General features: G+C 35.3%; 1 protein-coding gene and 1 non-coding gene across 2 annotated transcripts; one reads left to right on the top strand and one right to left on the bottom strand.

Moving 5' to 3' along the window:
- The first annotated feature begins 5,860 nt into the window (after positions 1 to 5,860).
- On the top strand, positions 5,861 to 10,604 carry LOC125675034 (mitochondrial amidoxime-reducing component 1-like). The gene is made up of 7 exons (XM_048912507.2): positions 5,861 to 6,082; positions 6,998 to 7,174; positions 7,622 to 7,802; positions 8,040 to 8,180; positions 8,273 to 8,337; positions 8,515 to 8,589; positions 8,853 to 10,604. Exons 1-7 carry the CDS (start codon positions 5,877 to 5,879, stop codon positions 8,956 to 8,958), a joined length of 951 nt encoding a protein of 316 aa, XP_048768464.2. The 5' UTR covers positions 5,861 to 5,876; the 3' UTR covers positions 8,959 to 10,604.
- On the bottom strand, positions 9,964 to 10,035 carry Trnae-cuc (transfer RNA glutamic acid (anticodon CUC)). The gene has a single exon. It is a non-coding gene; the product is annotated as a tRNA-Glu (tRNA).
- Positions 10,605 to 19,477: the final 8,873 nt, after the last annotated feature.

Genomic DNA, 19,477 nt, shown 5'->3' on the forward strand with positions numbered 1-19,477 from the left:
TTTTCATAAATAAAAATATAAGATATATATGCGCTTACATTTTTCTCTATCTTTTTAAAGTTACGATGAAGCTCGTTGCAATTGCACATGTGAGTGCACATGTAAGCCAAAAAATTATGAGGATTACCCAAAGTACTCATAAAAAATGTCGCCGGCAATGTGGTACTTTACTGAAAAACCCCTAGATAATATAGATAAACTGTTTGGAAATTACTATAAACATTTTTATGATAACCAGACAAGTTTTCTCATACACGTACCTTCGTTTGTATTGTTTTTGTTAATAATTGCTTGGCTTGAAAGGAAAAAAAAATATGGAAGCTAGATTTAACAATACAGTTTATGTAGACTGCATTATTAAAGGTGAAGATAACGAACAATGATCAATCTCATAACTCCTTCAAGATAGAATCGCACCATTACACACATGAGCTTCCAAATTATTCCTTGCACATTTCTCAATTTCGTAAACCGTAGGTAGTTGACATGAAAATTAAATAACATTTCGTATTCAATTTCAATTTTAAGCTGCAGCTATATATGTATGTTAATTTGTCTAGGGTAATAAATGTGTTACAAAATGTATCTGGTTTTGTAAAAATAATTGTCAAAATGAGAGATGTTAGTTGGTGCCGGATGTGTGTGACCAATTGTCATTAAGAAAATAACATAATTTCAAGGAACAAATAAACTGCAAAACAATGTTCTTCTTTTGTTATGCATGCTATACATGTATATGTAACGATTTCATTTGGATTCGCAACATCAAGCCCTGATTTCCCCGCACATTAGAAAAGCTCAACCCTCTTTCCACTTAATAGACTGATGTTGACTTGAGAAATTAAGCGACTATTTTTTCAGTGTGGCCTTTAGGACTGACTGAATCTTTTGAAGGTACTTTCGACAAACTATTTGGAACATATTTGCAGTATACATGGCGGCTGCTGTCGTTGAAAACTTTTTAGACGGTGAGGGTCTTGGCAGGAGGATTTGATGCAAGCGTTTCAATTGAAAATTATTTTAAAAATCATTTTTTTAATGAAAAGATTTACACATGATACTATGTCCGCATTGGATGTACATGTATTGTACATCTTCTAAAGAACTACTCTTTATCTATATTACAACATAGTAAAAGAATTTTTAGAAAATGAACACCATCAGGCTCGAGAGCACCCTGTTCACTGATCCCATAACCCGCCAGGGTCGTAGGGGCCCTGTAGTGATAAACGTTGCACCAGCTGACCCCACTTGTGGCGGTTGTGGGAAGTGCCTGGGTTGTGGAGAAACTCTTTTTGGTCTATTCAGTGATGTCTGTCTATTTCTTCCTCGGTCTGCCTCGACTTCTCTTCCCCTGCACTGTTCCTTGTAATGTGGTCTTGGAGAGCCCATCTCATCTTGTCATATGCTCATACCATCTGAGCATCCTCTTCTTAACTGTGGTCAGTAGGTCTTCATTGAATTCCTTACCTATCTAGTGATGGCTTTTCGATCTTCTTCGTTGGTGATCTGGTCCGTGTATAAGATGCCAAGGCGTCTTCTGAGGCTTCACATCTCCACTGTCTCTATCCTCCTTTGCAGATCTCCATTCAGTGTCAGGATTCGCATGCATACAGTAGAATGGAGATGACCAATGCATGCAGTACTTTGACCTTGGACCAGAGAGATGTTTCGGCTCTTCCAGATGTTTCTGAGCTTCACCAATGCTGTTGCTGCAAATCTTGCAAGGTCTTAGAGCATCCTTCACTGATAAATGGCTCCAGGGTAGGCTCGATACATCATTTGAAAATAAAATTCTGAAAATATCTTGACATCGATGAGTATTATCCAATAAATACGTCCTTTGCGGGTATCATATCTTAGCCAACATACTAACCAAATCTTTTCTACAAATGTAAGCTCTTTAAATGAATGAAGATTGTATACCTGTACTTACATTGTTCCCAATCTTGTGTGACGTCATCAATTCCGCCAGGGAAATTCACGAATACTAACTTCCCGATCTTTTTTATTTATCTATTGAGTAAATTACATGTAGCATCGAATGCCAGTGCAGATGTTTTCATATTCGCGAATGGAAGACGTCTACAAATTCCCTGTATACGTAGGGGAAAAACCAGGATGTATATTACGACAGTGTACAATTTGTTTGACATTTTTGAGGAATTTTTTATGCTTTTTAACATTTCTTGTAAGATTTATCAAGTTAATTTTAATCATATATTTCATTTACAATATAGATATTTTGTATATAATAAGTGCCCACAAGATATTGACGAAGACTCTCCTCCTTTCGATTTCCTTCATTCATCGGAGAGTGGCAGACGATCAACTAACGCTCTAACACGTTTTCACGTGTGCTTGTTGACAATATGAAAGTAACTTACAGTGTAAATCATGGTCACGGTGTCTTTGTGATATACATGTATGTGTCATTTACAACAAAGTTCTACCTTGACAAAAGAAGTTTCCTTTCTTCCAATTTCACCCGTCAAAGTGCTTCTCAATGTATTGTACGTAAAGTCACGTGAAGCTGCAGATATTCAAATGCAATAGAGAGCGCCGACTCACCTGGTGGCATATTACTATCATCCACTTGTCAGATAATTAAATAAACTTGTCAAATACGGGATCGTTATGGGAAATGTGTACCAATCCATGTCCCATAGACCTCAATGCACAACTTTGGACCTCTCACTAATCAACTACATGCATATTGATTTTACATACAGCGATCTGCAGTGAATTACACCCTTCATTATATTTCAAACATACCCTTACGGTTACCAAGGTAATTTTCTCTGTTATTTTGTGAGATATTTTCTCATCCCCATAATTAATTCTAACTCTTTCAATTCCAAATAATTTCACTTTTGATTTTGGCCAATCAGGCAGCACATTTATACTTCTTCTCAAACTTGGGTTAAGCAGTTTCAGGGCTACAAATCCAGTGTTTTGGTGTCGGCTTGTCACACAATAATCTTGAAAACAGAATACATTGCACCAGTATGTAGCCATTTAGGCGTATTTGCATGTATATCATTGAATAGAAGGAGTAGGCATCCCCTGTTGACCGGTCACATTCGCCGTGGTCCATCAATGTATTTGCATCACGTGTATTTTTGGCATGTACGATTATTCGCCAAAACAAGAAAACCCTGACAAATGCAAAATAACAATAAAAGAGTTTATGAAATAAACTAATTTTTGGCAAACTGTAGATCTGTATGTCTTATTAGAGTTATCTCTCTTGTACTGTTCATGTTTAGCACAAGGGGAGGTAATTTTACTCTCTGACAAGTGATGGCTAAAATACTAGTATTCCACCATATTTACTTTAATCATCGAGGTTATATAACTTTTTTTGAGCACGTTTACATACTGAAACTCGAACTTCATGTTCAAAATCGTACCCATACACAAAAGTCAAGGTTATGAAACTTTTATAAATGGAGTGCATGCTCAAGATTTTTCAAGTATGTAAAACTTATACGGTACCAATTTTGATGCACCAGATACGCATTTCGACAAATAATGTCTCTTCAGTGATGCTCAACCGAAATGTTTGAAATCCGAAATAACAATGAAGTTTTAGAGCTAGTATAGCCAAAAACAGCGTGCCAAATATAGTGGAGTCAAATTCGTCCAAGGATAAGAGCTATGCATGAGGGAGATAATCCTGGATTTTGAAATGAATTTCTAAATTTTATAACAGCAATTAAATATACATCCCTATTTTCAAGCTAGTAACGAAGTACTTAGCTACTGGGCTGTAGAGACCCTCGGCGACTAACAGTCCACCAGCAGAGGCCTCGACCCAGGGGTCATAAGGTAAAACTTATACGGTACATATATATATACTTTGGAGCTTGCTCAGAGTTGTATTCAAAACAAACATGGTCGAATTTTGAGTATGAGTACGATAAAATTTTATAACCTTTAGGCCTCAATGTAAAAAAAAAAACCATGTGGTCTATGTTTTAAGAAAATGTTTTTATAACTCTATCAATTTTGAAACATTTTTGCATTAAAAATCTATGGCATAATGTAACATAAGTTGTATACAAAAAGCAGATAATCATATACATGTACTAGTACTAGTACATGTATGACTTGGTGACGTAGATGATTTTGAACGATATCGCACTTAAATTTGCATTTTAAGGGAAAAGGTATTAAATTCACACAGATACTCATTTTCCAAAACGACGTGTGTGGCCCTCGTGACTTACAACGGGGGATTCCCTAAGCGCATTTTCAGAGTCGCGAAGTTACCGTGAATTTATATCTCCTCCTAGACTTGGTGTTAAGGATGTGTCCGAGGCACATCGTATCAAACAAATCCATGGCAGCTCCTTTTACAGACACCGCGTTGTTTTCGAAGTCTACAGAGAGAACAATAATATTGTCTTCACACTAGAGTTGAGAAGGTACTGTGTCTCATCTTCCTATATTTAGTTTACCTCCGAGATATATGCTCTATGTATTCCGATTCTACTGTCAACAAAGCTGGTGTCTTTGGATTTTCGGGTAAAGGTTCAGTCGGCTGTTTTAGACATTCTTTTATCTACATCTGCTAGCTACTGCGGCTGTTAGTGTTTGTCGGACATGTAAATAGCTCGATGTCGTATCTTCTAATTAATGAAGATAATACTCAAAGAACTATCTATGTATGTTCGATAAATTAAGGTTTCATTTGCCCAACAAATTAGCCTGGTAGTTACATGTGCTTTAAACGTATTTTGTGCAAACATTTCGATGCAAGTTTCAATATGATCAAAATTATCAAATAGCCGTAATTTTGACATGATAAAGATGATGGTTTCCATCAATGGCCGATATTTTAACAAACAAATGACTGTTTTCCCACAATAAATATCGAGCGCAGAGTTCGACAAACGTGCTTATTTATGCCTTAGATATATTTTTCTATTACACTTAAAAAGTTATAGAAGACTTTGTTCAAAACTGGGATCTGCGTTTCATAAAGAAAGCAGGAAATCGTGTCGTTTGTGATTGTCATGTACACCAGAAAATTTAGTTATTCGTTTAGTTTTTCTTTAAGGCTTTACATCTTTAATTCTATGGGCCCCAGAAAGCCTATTGTTATATAAAGCCCTTTTAAGGATATAACCGTTTTAACAATAAATGCTTTGAGTCAGAATGTTTAAAATATATTTCTTCAAACATCATCGGAGTGCAATGCATTCCAAAAAGTATGTTTGTGTGGTTTTTTTGTTTTTTTGTTTTTTAAATAAATGAATGTGAAATGAAGCAAAAATATATAATGTATAATATATTATACTATAACTATCATGAAATGTAAAAAAAAAATGTTCATGTTTAATCTAATCAACTTAACAGTTGCTATTTGAGTCATGTACTAGGTGACGTATCCTCTATTGCTGTTTACAGAAATGTTCTGCGCTCTTGAAGCATCCAGAAAAAAGTTGACATTGTGATCTTTTTTTATTCAATGTACTCACATATTTTTTAGTATTGTAAATATTTGCATGAATAGTGTCACTTGCATCTTCATTACAAGATATAACTCTATATTCTTCTGTGAATTTTGGTCCATATGATCAGTTATACATGTATAAAGTTTGATGAGGGATAAAAACTTAAAAGTTTTTATCCACATTACACTAAAAATCGAATGCTTAATTATCATTAATACCAGAATACAAAAACGAAACAACAGTTATGACGGTGGGATAATTGTATAACGCCGATAGTACGATATGGTCCTGATATGATAGGCCACCGGCGCACGTGTTCTATGATAATATTGCCATAGTTATTCTGATGTTTAAACGAAATCTATAGCAATAACAGGACTCCATAATTCGACCTATATCTTGTACTGTATAGATATGGAGACGCTTGTGGTTCTTGCCGTTGTGGGATCCTTTAAATATTTGGCAGCTTCGTGGATCAGACTTAAGATCAAGAAGCGGTTCCGGTATTTTGGTACTGTGTCACGTATAAATTTGTACCCGGTGAAGGGATGTCACGCCACTCGAGTCAATTCTGCAAAGTGTGGGTCGCTAGGACTAGAGGTTAATGGAGTTAAAGATAGGTATGATGATGTACATATTGTCGAGAATTAGTGGGCGGATCAATGAATACAAAGAGATTCAAGTATTATTTGAAAAGTCCACTTCTAGTCAGTGAAATAGATATTAGTATTCGTGACACGGGTAAAACTATTTAAATAGTTACTCTAAATATGTCATGTCTGTTAGCTAAGGGTGTCTACTAGCATAATCCCCGTTGGTTTATAAGGAGATTTGCGCATTAAAAACCCTTGGCTATACGCAAGATCTAAGCGACGGCAAAACACTACACCCGGAAATGAATTATAATGGTGATGTTCTCCGTATATCACATAGAATATGTAACATGTATTATGCATGTAATTTTCGAATGAAATATGAGGACAGTTTTTATTCCGTCGCCCCTTCTCAATTTTTAGAACATATCACATGTACAGGATTATTACAGTTTTAATAAATTAGTTGTCGCGAGCAATAATATATATCCTTGAATATATTTCGTGCAAATCACACAACCCAACTGCAATAATGTTACTTATCTTTTTAATTTTCATGGGTGAAGGAGTAGTTACCGTTAATTGATCATGTTCACGAACAAATAGATAACAAATTGGTTTGAAGGAAGCAAAATGGTGAATTCCTAACAATACTGAAATGATTTTACTATACATGTATAAGATATATAAGAAAATAACGTAATAGAAGGCTAACTTTGAAATACGTTTGTTTATAGGTAATTTCCAAAGGGGAGCTCATGCCCCCATGAGATCCCCTCCTTAATTCCACCACTGAGTTCTGTCCCTTGTGGTTACATGTACAAACGGTTTGGGCATACATGTATATTCATTATTGTACACATATAACTTAAACTTTAACGCTTAGCTAAGCCGATAGAAATGCGTCTTTCATATTAAGGATCCTTGTTAAAATTTCCACAGGTGTATTATGGTGGTTGATACAGAGGCAGGTATTGGACAGTACTTGCGGCATTATCCAAAAATGACCTACATTAACATCACAGTGGGAAGGGAGGATATAGTGCTGGACGCTCCAGACATGGAGTCGCTGACGCTGCCACGCACTCCGGACACAAACCAAGCAAAAGTCATCTGCCAGTAAATTTCAAAGCTAATCTCACTCTTATCAAATTACGATAAAAAAGATAATTCTTACATTGATTCAGGGTATGACTGGGAAGATGTGCTAGATCTGTTTAGAATTTACATATCATTTACGGTAATTTTAACTTGAGTGTAGAGGGACATTGTGTCTTAAAAAAGAATACTCCATTATTGAAGAAAATGAATTTCTGCTTTTCTGTTATATAAAGTTTTATTTTCGCTACTGGTTCATTTTCGCTGCTTTCGGTTCGTGATAAAGAGGTGAAGATGTCCGTTATGCACACTGAAAATTCTAAACACTACCCTGCATTTTTATATACTTGTATAATGTGTAATCCTGCAAATGTAGATGCAAAATCAAAACTATATATACAAATTACTATACGTAGTTCTGAGGAAGGCGAACGACAAATTTAACAGAAGAATAACCTTTTCTCATAGAATACATGAATGTAAACAAATGACAAGGGATTTTGGTGATAAAGCTGCGAACTGGATCGGGCGATATCTTGGGAACGACAAGCTTAGACTTGTCTATTACATGGAGAACACCGAGAGAAGAACGATAGAAACTGACAAATTAATCAGGGAAGGAAACCCGAATATTTCACCTGAAGATAAGGTTTGCGTGTCTTTATAGCCATGGGGCGGGATAGTTAACGTTATGCTAATTTCAGCACCCCATATCACTGAAAGAAGATTTCCTTGTAGAAATTTGGCGAGTTTGAAAAAAAAAAAATAGAATATAGAGTAATAAGAATTATTGGTGATACATGTAACGGGTCTTTTAAGAAATTAGAATGTTTTGTTTTTGCCGTATTTTGTAGATATTCAAAATAACTTTCTTTGCATTATGAAGATTTCCTTTACCGTTGCTTCTTCATATCTATTGGCAAACGAGAGAACTTTGGAGGAGCTTTCCAAGGTTGTCACCGAGCCCGTGAAAATGGACAATTTCAGACCCAATATTGTCATTGATGGTTTGTTGCCTTTTGAAGAGGTAACTATATTTTTTTTTGCCGGAATCACTTTTTGGATGAACCAAGATAAGTTCTTTTGAACAGAATTACACTTAAAGTTTGAACCTTGCAGGACACCTGGAGTCAGATACGAATTGGGGAGGATGTCATTTTCCGCTGCCAGGAATCTTGTAGAAGGTATGTCTGTCGTCAAGTGCATTCTTTGATTTAAAATCCTCCATCTAGAATCAATTCAGCACAGATATAAAACGCTACAATTGATTCTCTATTAAATCCGTGTGATAAAATATTGTGTTCTTATTTCATTTTGAAAATGATATAAGATTCAATGAATTAATTATATTTGTTTTTAAGGTGTATGGTAACAACGATAAATCCGGACACGGCGGAAAGAAGTAAGAAAAATGAACCGCTCAAAACTCTAAAAAAGTAATTCATTACACTACAGAATTTGTCATGATACAATTTGCAAGCATGCATATGCATTTTCATGATTTTCATTTAAAATCAAGTTCTGATATATCAGAGAGAGAGAGAGAGAGAGAGAGAGAGAGAGAGAGAGAGAGAGAGAGAGAGAGATCTGTAGTACCGAAATCCAATCTCCACAAAATATCTTAATTCTTCGGGAAATTTAATCGGCGATTCAGATTATACAATGCTTATGATTTTACTGATATTCTAAAACATTTCAGATACAAAGAAAAAGTGGGCGGGATCCCTACCAGTTTTGGTGTGTACGCAGCTGCAGAGTGCGGGGGCCAGGTACGCGTTGGGGACCAGGTCTACGTTCTGAATTGATTTCCCAAGGTGTACACAATAAATCATATCGCTTTTCATTTTTTTTTTCTTATGGTCTAATTATTTAATACTAGATGGTTGCCATATTCATTATTGGACATTCCATTTACAGGTATTGCATGAGTATTTGATTTGACAATATCGCCTTTCAGCGTCAGTTCTCAAGAATACAAAATACATGTACTCCAACGGACCTTAATTTTGAGTAAATTAGTTGTCATTTACATTTCGCATGACAGGTTTCTCGCGAATTCACGCAAAGATTGATTTCAATCTCCAATACGCCGATTTCGAGATACACCCGAGTTATTTCCCTTTGGAGAGCTCTCGTGTATAGTGAGGCGCGAAACAATTTGTTTACACGCGGGAGTGGGACTAATATTCATCACTGCGTAAGTGAATGTACTCAGTAAGTTTCTCTTACACTGTTAGATCACCAGAATTCGACTGATACACAAACTAAGTAAGTTATAAGTATTTAGGGAGTAATTAAATACATAGAATTCTTATCATATCACGTTATTTCGTTGGTCATAAGTACCATATCAAAGACATTACTTGCAAATATGACATTGTTTTTATGTTTCCACTTTAGTAAAACATTTCTTTCGATAGTATTTTGTATTTCCCACATTTATATATTAAAAGAGAAGCCGCTTTTAATACATTTGATCGTCTTTCTCGCTGACAGTAGGTCCATTCTGTCCCACTCAGTCATTCAAAGTTCCACTAAATGCACCTCCTACACAGAAGAGTTCGTATCTCGAAACTGGCGTATTAGATAAAGACATCTATAGTAATGCTGGTGATACATTTCACATGTTTGAAATAATATGAATCTATTTTTTATGTTTAAGAAAACAATTTGCTAAGAAAATTATTCTATAGGAGCGTTGTCTATGATTATTTTGATGTATATGTACAAATTCCGGTCTTGAAAAAAAAGTTGTAAATTCGTTATTCTACCTAGACAAGATGTGTTTCATTTTTATTTAAAAATAAATCTTCCCAGACGGGGAATCGAACCCCTGCCGCCGCGGTGAGAGCGCGGAATCCTAACCACTAGACTACCTGGGAACTTGTTATAATTATATTCGATGGTACAAACAAGTATTGCTAGACACCCATTGTCCCCGTAATTTGAATTCATAATGGTACAAATTAAAACAGTATTGCCCGCCCCAGACACCCTTTACCCCTGTGATAATCCATGTTCATTACAAAAATAGTGAATATCGATAAGAATTAATTAATGATAACAAATTAAACATCTAGTAATACCCCCTCCTCCCTCAGTATATATAACACACATCGTAGTTCACAGAATGTGATTTCTTTCGACAAGTTTCGTTTGAGGAACGAATTAGACAGAAATCAATTTCTACTTGGTAATTATAATGAAAGGATTATTCCGGATATCTCAAGTTTTCAATTCGAATACCTTTATAGGTATGTTCAGTCATGCGGTTCAATAGAACCGGTTTTAATCGAGTGACGATGTAAAATAAGTTTAGAACGACGCGTATAGCTGTTAACATTAACACATTTAAATTTTATACTAATCCAACTTGTATATACATGTTATGTAATTATAGTACATGTACGTTGTATTGTTACAACATTAAAAGCTGCTGCGTGTCGTTGCTAGTCCATTCAGTGTGTTATGTTGTTTATTACTGATCTTGTATCAGAAATGAATGGGTTTTAAAGATCGAGAACACCTGTTTCTGTATAAATAAGTATAGACGTATAATGAGAGGGGCCGCCAAGTCTCTATGGCAGAAAAATATGTTCCTAGATTGCAGAGCCCTCACCGGAGTGTCTAAAAAGCGAGAGAGCTAAATTCCTGAGCCAGCATTTTTTTCTTGAGAGCTACTAAACTACTGTATTTTCCTACATGTCTTTAACAATGGAAGTTGCTTTCTATGCATCCCGGTGAGGGCGCTGAAATCGCAAGGAGATACTTTCAATAGAAATATCAAACTCTCGCCAGAGTTCGTCTCTGTGTGCTGAGTCGTAGATGACTATGGTAAAGTAAAAGTAAAGTAAATTTTATTTAAAGTCGGCACTATATACATTCAACATATCAAACACAAGCTCTGTAGAGCTTTCTAACCGACTATGGGTAGTAACATGTATGTAGAATTATAAGGATGACATACAAAGTCAGTGATCCTCTCATTTGAATGTCTATGAAATAAATTATGTTGTATGTGTACTAATAATAACACATTGTGGTATTATTTTATGTGGTATACAGACGTCATAACTTATTACCATCTTCCCTGGAAGACAGTATAATGTATACAAAGTATTTTACATTCTTTGGACACTGCACTTTCTTTCCTTAAATGCATGATACGAAAATTCTAATTTATTTCATTGGTTGAAATTCTATTCAACGCAAGGGAGATAATTTGCTGATGATCTAATTTACACACATACTCTAGAAAGGGTTCTTTTAAATCTAACAAAGACAGACTTGTACAACAAGCAAGAAAAGCCATGTTCTATGTATTACGTAAATCTAGAAAATTATGCTTACCTATAGATATACTATTACAATTGTTTGATTCAATGATTGCTCCCATCTTGATGTATGGAGCAGAGGTATGGGGTTGTGAAGATAATAATATCATTGAAAGATTGCATCTTGAATTTTATAAGTATATACTTAAAGTTAAAAAAATGTATACCAACCTGTATGATATATGGGGAACTTGGTAGAATACCTATGTCTATTCCTATTAGCGCAAGAATTATTGGTTTTTGGGAACGCGTTATAAATGGTAAACATGAAAAGATCTCCTATACTTTGTACGGCATATTATACAAGTTACCGGTAGATAGAGGGAGAGGAGAGGGCGTTCTAAGTTTTAAGAACTTGTGCTCAATCCGTTTGTAATAACATCCAGACAATAAAATATGTTCAAATCAAATCAGAGGAAAGGTGTATTAAACTGTATAAAAGATATCTTAATTAGGACTGGTAATATCCAGATTTGGAACGATCAGCGTGTTGATGTTAACTTTCATTTATCTAAAAAGGTTAAACAGTGTTTGTATAACTCTTTTGTTGAAACCTGGAAAGATGAAATATATAACTTATCCAAGTGTTCTAATTACAGGATGTACAAGACAACTTTTGGTTTTGAAAATTATTTAACTACACTGCCACAAGATTTACTGAATAATTTATGCTTTAGATGCAGTAGCCATAAATTGCCAATTGAATCTGGTAGGTTTTTAAGTATCGATAGGTATGAACGATTATGTACTCTTTGTAACAAACCAGAACTAGGCAATGGACTCCATTATCTGTTCAGCTGTACTTATTTTCTTCATGACAGTTGTAGATTCTTGCCAAAAACGCTTAACTCATTGTCGAAATAATATTAGCTATAGTGAATTAATGAACTGTAAAGACAAATATACTATGTTAGGACTTGCCAAATTTAACAAGTTAGTATTGTCCATATTTATATGATATCACCTTCCTGTTGTGTTTCGTTCATTGTGATCAACATTGTTGTTGTTGATTGTACCTTTCTTGTACTATTATGCTCCATGCCGAACCTTTAGTGAAAAAAAAAGTTTCAAAGTTACAACAATTTTACAAGAAAAAGAAAAGAAAATCGCAACGTACTTTGATCTTATTCATTTAGCAACTATCAAAAACGTTTCAATGATTCAATGAATAACAGAAATTGTCTTTTTGCACTTAAACTTTAAAAATTTTCTCGAGAAAAATTTGGCAATTCAAAACCATTTAGTATATTTTGTTTCTAGCTGCTTTCCTCCTTTTTCTTGTTGTTCAGAAGAACCTATGCTTTTTGTTCTTACTTCAAAAAGTGTTATACAGTAGAATATAGCAGGTGTTTTTAAAAACTTCATTTCATATGAGATTTAAGTTTGATCAGTTGAAGAAAAAAAATGAATACTCTCGATAGCATGTGCTACATTTATATCAGTTTACTGTATAAGGCTGTTCTTAAAGACGACAAGCTTTGTTAAAAAGCAATACTTGTTTACAGAAACAAGTGCCCCATACTACCCATATTCATCTGCGTCTCCGCAAACGAACTCTGGTGGAAGTTTAACAAGTGTCTGCTGTAGTCATACAAAAAGTCCTTCCCAGACGGGGGATCGAACCCCGGCCGCTGAGGTGAGAGCGTGGAATCCCTTTTTTTTCTTTTTTTTTTAGTTTTTAGAGCGCAGAATCCTAACCACTAGACTACCTGGAAACTTGTGTAAATGTGCACATCACTAATCGAACGAAACATTATCGCCTACAAAGAACTGTATTATACCGGATGCTGGTCGGGCTCCAAGCATCAGGAAATGAAATCGTGTTATTTATAAAGTGGATCTACGTAGTACATATGGTGTAGTGACAGTGTACCAGTGTCTGGACTTGTATGCATGTAGAAGGATACTGAATCTGATGATGTAACTGCATTTTTAAAATAATCTGTAGTGGCTGTACAAAGTTTGAAGAACGTCAATTAGTTAGAGATGTGAGAGGTTGAATACACAAAATAGGTTCAAGTACATGTAAATTTTTCGAAGAATATCTGATCATTTTCAAAATGACACATGCATATCTTCAATGTATCCATAAAAACTGTAAAACGTTTGAGGAACGTCAAGTTAGCGATGTGAGAGGGTTTGAATACACAAGATAGGTTCCGTCTACTCAAGAAATGCTAAAAAAATGACTAAGTTCAACTACATGTAAAGTTTTCGGAAAATGTGTGATCATTTTCAAAAACGCACAAGCACACCTTCAATGTATCTATAATAACTACAAAGTTTGAGGAACGTCAAGTTAGAGGTGTGAGAGGAGTTGAGTACACAATGTAAGTGCCCTGTAACAGGGATACCAGCTCGCCCGCCATTGCAATCCGACCAACTAGGCCTCATTGAGTCTGAAGAGGTTACTTCTACTTCCGGTTCCGCCAAAGACAACCTGTCTTCATTTGTGTTACATACTCTAGCTTCTAATTAATGAAGAGGAGGTTAAAATAATTTTGAATTTCCAACTGTCTCTAGATACCTTAAGGCACAATAAATACTGGGCTTTTTAATTTTTAATGTCGAGGGGGATGTCTACATAAAGAGTCATTAAATATTTGGTAAAGCAAAGATGTTCAGTCAGTTAATTGTTGTTTTTGTGTTCATAAAACAAGGACAACCATTTTTATATACTATAACATGATGTTCACATTTATCATTAACCATTATTACCTGCATATGGTATTTATATCTCTCAACTGATTCGATACGCAAGAGCTCGTTCTGCGTATGACAAGCTTTTAAATCGAGGCTGAGCTACTGGCAAACAAGTTAATAGTGCGGGGGTTTCAACAGACTCGTTTTAAGTCAGCATTTCGCAAATTCTATGGTCGTTTTAACAATCTAGTTTCCCAATACAGCCTATCATTGGGTCAAATGCTGTCTGAAGTGTTTCATACCGATTGTTAGGCCGTTCTTGACACCCTAATTTTGACTACGGATAACTTCGTTTACCTGATCAAGATATAGGGCTCAGGGCTGGTGTGACCGGTTGACAGGGGATGCTCACTCCTCCTAGGCACCTGATCCCACCTCTGGTATATCCAGGGGTCCGTGTTTGCCCAGTTTTGAGATTGATCATTTGTTATCTTCTCCTTTCATTAACATGTAGAGGGTTAGAAACTAGATTCGAGCATTAACCTTAAAGAGTAAGTTAAACTTTGATAGTTCCGTATAAGTGTGGGCTTGATATCGTGCTTTTTAGCAGACTTTAATATAAGAAGTTGGTGAAATGAATCCAGAACTGAGCACAACTTTTCGTGCTCAATACATATACATTTTTTTCTATGGGAGGCACTGTACCCCCCCCCCCCCTGCCCCCCCCCCCCCTCTCTCTATATATTTTTCCCCTGCTCGCGCCGGTAAGTGAGAAAGTTTCCCAGTTTAATTTCGCAAGGTCAGTGGTCTCTTCCCAGGTACATTGTATCTGGGTTCTCTCTTCCACCAAGAAAAACTGGGTGCCACCAGATAACTGAAAAATTGTTGACATCAAAACAATAAACAATATATATATATATATATATATATATATATATATATATATATATATATATATGTATATATATGTCATTGAGAGATTTTGAATAAAAAGGTTGTCATCCCTTTTACAGCTAATGCCCCTTTAATTTTGGCGGCGATTTGTTGCATCTTGTTGAATAAAACAACACAACGGTAGAAGAGGTAGTCACGTGACTGTGCTAGTGAACAGTCGTGTTTCGACTGAGCTCTGTCTTTTTGACAGTTTTTGGCCTATTTAGAGGCCTGGCTATCACCCAAAGGTGTTTATAGGTACAATTTGTATTATCATGCCCTATTCTGTGTATTTGCGTTATACAAACTTTGGATTTTGGAAATCTAACTTTTTACTTTCGGTGAGTACGTGTTCACTATTAGTTTGCTGTGTTTCCTTGTGCTGTGTTTACCAGTGTATTAGAGAGGACAGATTTATATTATTTCTTTCGATATGGAAGATGCATCAAAACCTGATTTTGTTAATAACAAAGACATCCAAACAAAATGGAACACGAGAATCTCTGAATATGAGATGATGGAGGCAATATCAGCAGTTGTCAGAGACAATATTCTCTGTGTTCAGCTTGACCGAAGTTTTTACAGATCTAACCAGCTGATGATTATAGCAGGCAACAACTTGTTATACATGAGATCGAACTACACGATGAAAACTTTAGTGTGCATGAAAGAAGCTCATTTCTACTTAGACCACTTAAAAGAGAAAATGAGCTTTTAAAAGTAACTGTTCCTGGTGTGCCTCCCTCAGTGGGTAGCAGTGAAATTGAAAACATGTTGAGAAAGTTAGGTGTCAATCCCAAGAGTAAAGTTGAATTTGAGAAGATCCGTTACCCTCAGACACGTGAGATGACATCAGTCATCAATGGAAACAGAATAGTATACACAGAACCGCTACCTGAAAATACATTCCTTCCTCGCAAAAGCTATGGCTTGGGTGACCTGTGTACTATATATCATTACGGACAACACTAGACTACACCACAAAAGAAATGTCGCAGTTGCTTGAGAAACCAACATTTCACGCATGAATGCAAAGAGAGGTCTAAGTGTAAGGTCTGTCTTCAAGCTGAACACAAGCCAGGGCTTGAGGCTTGCCCAAAATATCACAAACAACATCCTTCCTCCATCATAATGTTCCAAGGCGAAGACAATATCCTGTCCAACTTTTGGAGAACAGTTCCAATCTGCAGAGCATGCTTTTCAATGCTCTAAAGCCCTTCCATACGGAGACTTGCTGGCCGCAGAAAAAATAAAAGCAGCAACATCAGCATTGGAAGCCAAACGTATTGGTAACCATATTGCTCCCTCTGTCGCTTGGGTATCATCAAAAGATAAAACAATGGAGGATATAATTAGATGTAAGGCTGAACAAGTCGAAGAATTCCTGCATACGCTTACAACAGCTAAAACTCTTCTACTTTTGTGGAAGTTACTTATGATGGCTTTTGTGGCGCTGGCCCCAACCTTACGCAAACTATGCACACAGAATCCAATGCGTGGCCTGGGAAGAACATCTTGGGTCAGAATTTAGGTTGTGTTACCGTTGAGCTAAAGAAAAACAACAAGCCGAAAAACAAACAACGTTCTGGATCAACGCCGGTGCCTTCATCCATCACTCGTCAAAAGGATATCGATGTGATGCGGTTGGCGGCTAATAAGCAGAGCACTGCCACCGGTGGTAAATAACTTTCGCAGCTATGTTAAGGCTTCCCGGAGTTTGAAATGCGTTAAAAACATACATTGGATTGCGAGGTCGGATTTGGGTTTTCATTTGTAATTTATATACTTAAGTACAGACAATTTATATAGAAGGTTCTCTCAACTATATATTAGCATATCTGATATGATATCACATGACTTCGTTGATCATGTGACGGTCATTAATAATTGTTTGAAGTGTTTCACATAAATCGCTTCAGCACAGCTCATTTAACAATCATTTTTAACTTTTTGTTTGATAAATGAACTCACCGTATTCTTGTGTACCCGAAATGTGCTTGGGAAAAATGTTAGTATTACTTGCGTACAAAATACACATATTTCATGAAGAATTCAACTTACCGACACACTTACCTACACATTTGAGGGTAATTCAAACAAAGCCATCACACATTTAACCAAGCAAGACTCGGGTAGAGAACAAACTCCTCTTACGATTTCCGCAATAGATCTCAAATGAATCCTCATAAATTACCTGCGCTAGACTCTTTTATAAACACATCATAAAGTCTACCTCTTATCACTGGTATAAAACAGAGTACATTTCAAAAGTATATTTTTCGAAAGTAGTGTAAACACGCTGAATTTCAATCAAGGGTAATTAAACAAACTATTTTAAAATATTCGGACATATAAGATATTAAAATACAATTCAGACACGTGAATTTTGCAATAGGGTTCTGACATCTTATAGACAGTTTGAAATAAGGTCTAAAGTTTTTGACACTCTCCCCGTCATAACAGCTCAAGTTTGCAGAGACTTGACGTCATTTTCCATTATGACGTCTTATATTGGTAATGTTTTGTTTAATAGAAATGTTTTGAACCTTGAAATGGATAAATTGAAATGCATTATCCTCAATGCGAGAGGACTTAATTCAATTCGAAAAAAACCAAACACTTTGTATTAATGGTTAAATGACTGTAATATCTATATAGCAATGTTACAAGAAACTTATTTTTGTAAGGAAATTCTATTCAAATATGATTCGAGATGGCATGGAACTTCTCTATATAGCTTTACAGATTCGATTTATAGTATGGGAGTATCAATTCTTTTTCATAAAAAAAACTTAACTTTGAGGTAATAAATGTTCGTAGATCACAAGATGGTAGACAAATTTTGGCAAATATTGAAATTAACGATATGATTTATACTCTTAAAAATATATATGCTCCTAATAATGTAAATTCATGCTCAGATGTTTTTTTAAAAGACCACAAAAGTGGATATGTCAATATACACTAAATGTCAATATACGCTAAATGATCAAAATATAATTCTAGCAGGAGACTTTAACAATATAATAGACACTATACACAACAAAACATTAAAAAGTTCTAAACATTTTACAGATCTACTGACATACTTAAATTTAATCGACATGTGGAGAATACGAAAACCAAATAATCCAGGCTTCACCTGGTGTGATGGGCAAGAAATCCCCAGGAACCGTATTGACTTTGTTTTTATATCAAAACACTTTGAGCCGGAGATCGCTAACATTCTTACAAAAAAGCACCTAAAGTAAAAAACAGTAGACTTTCAGATCATTTGGCGATAAGATTTGATTTTATACTTATAGGAGAAAAGAGAGGTAAAAGGTATTGGAAGTTAAATACATCCTTATTAACTGATGCTAATTATGTAACACAACTAAAGAATTTATACGTGAAAATGAAGAGATAGATAGCATTTTAGATGACTAAATGAAGTGTGAAAAAATTGAAACGCTAGTTAAAACATTTTCAATGGAATTTTCGCAACATAAGTCTTGAAACAAAACAACGTATTCTGTTGGTATGAGAAATTGAAAATATAGAATCAAAAGATTCAAACCTAATCGATATGAAAAGAAAAAATAAGCATTCAGAGGCAGAGAGAGAGAGAGAGAGAGAGAGAGAGAGAGAGAGAGAGAGAGAGAGAGAGAGAGAGAGAGAGAGCAAAAGGTGCATCTTAAGATCGAAGTCAAAGTGGATTGATAAAGGCGAAAAGAATACACCTTGTTTCTTAAGATTAGAAAGACAAACACAATCATCAAACATAATTTACACGAAATAAAAACAGGAAATAATGAAATAGTTAGTAAAACTGGTGATATAATGAATAAATTGTGTGAATTCTACGAAGCGCTATATGAAAGTAATAATAATAGGAATGAAAATCTTATCCATGCGTACTTAAACGATGTGAAATGCATAAGAGCTATCAAGTCAAGAAAGACAACTCTGTGATGAGAATTCCCAACGCTTACTGAATGTGAACAAGCTATTAAACAAATGAAAAATAACAAGCCCCTGGATCAGATGGATTACCTGTTGAATTTTACAAAACATTTTGAATGAAATAAAAGATTATTACAACAACTCGCTTAAACAACGAAATGAGTTTTACACAGAGATTATCAATAATATCATTGATCTACAAAAAAGGCGGGGACAAAAAACTGACCTACGTAATTAAAGACCTATTAGCTTGACTAATTGCGATTATAAGATACTCGCCTTTATCTTCGCAAAAAAGGTTACAACGAATCATTGATAAAATCATAAGTAAAGATCAAACGGCATACATCAAAGGTAGATTTATTGGCACAAATGCACGGCTTCTGTTAGATATATTTAAATATTGTGAATTTAATAATGAAGAAGGTAGTCTTTTATTTCTAGACTTTCAAAAAGCTTTTGACTCTAT

This window comes from Ostrea edulis, chromosome 3, assembly GCF_947568905.1.
Source record: "Ostrea edulis chromosome 3, xbOstEdul1.1, whole genome shotgun sequence".
Taxonomy (NCBI): Eukaryota; Metazoa; Mollusca; class Bivalvia; order Ostreida; family Ostreidae; genus Ostrea; species Ostrea edulis.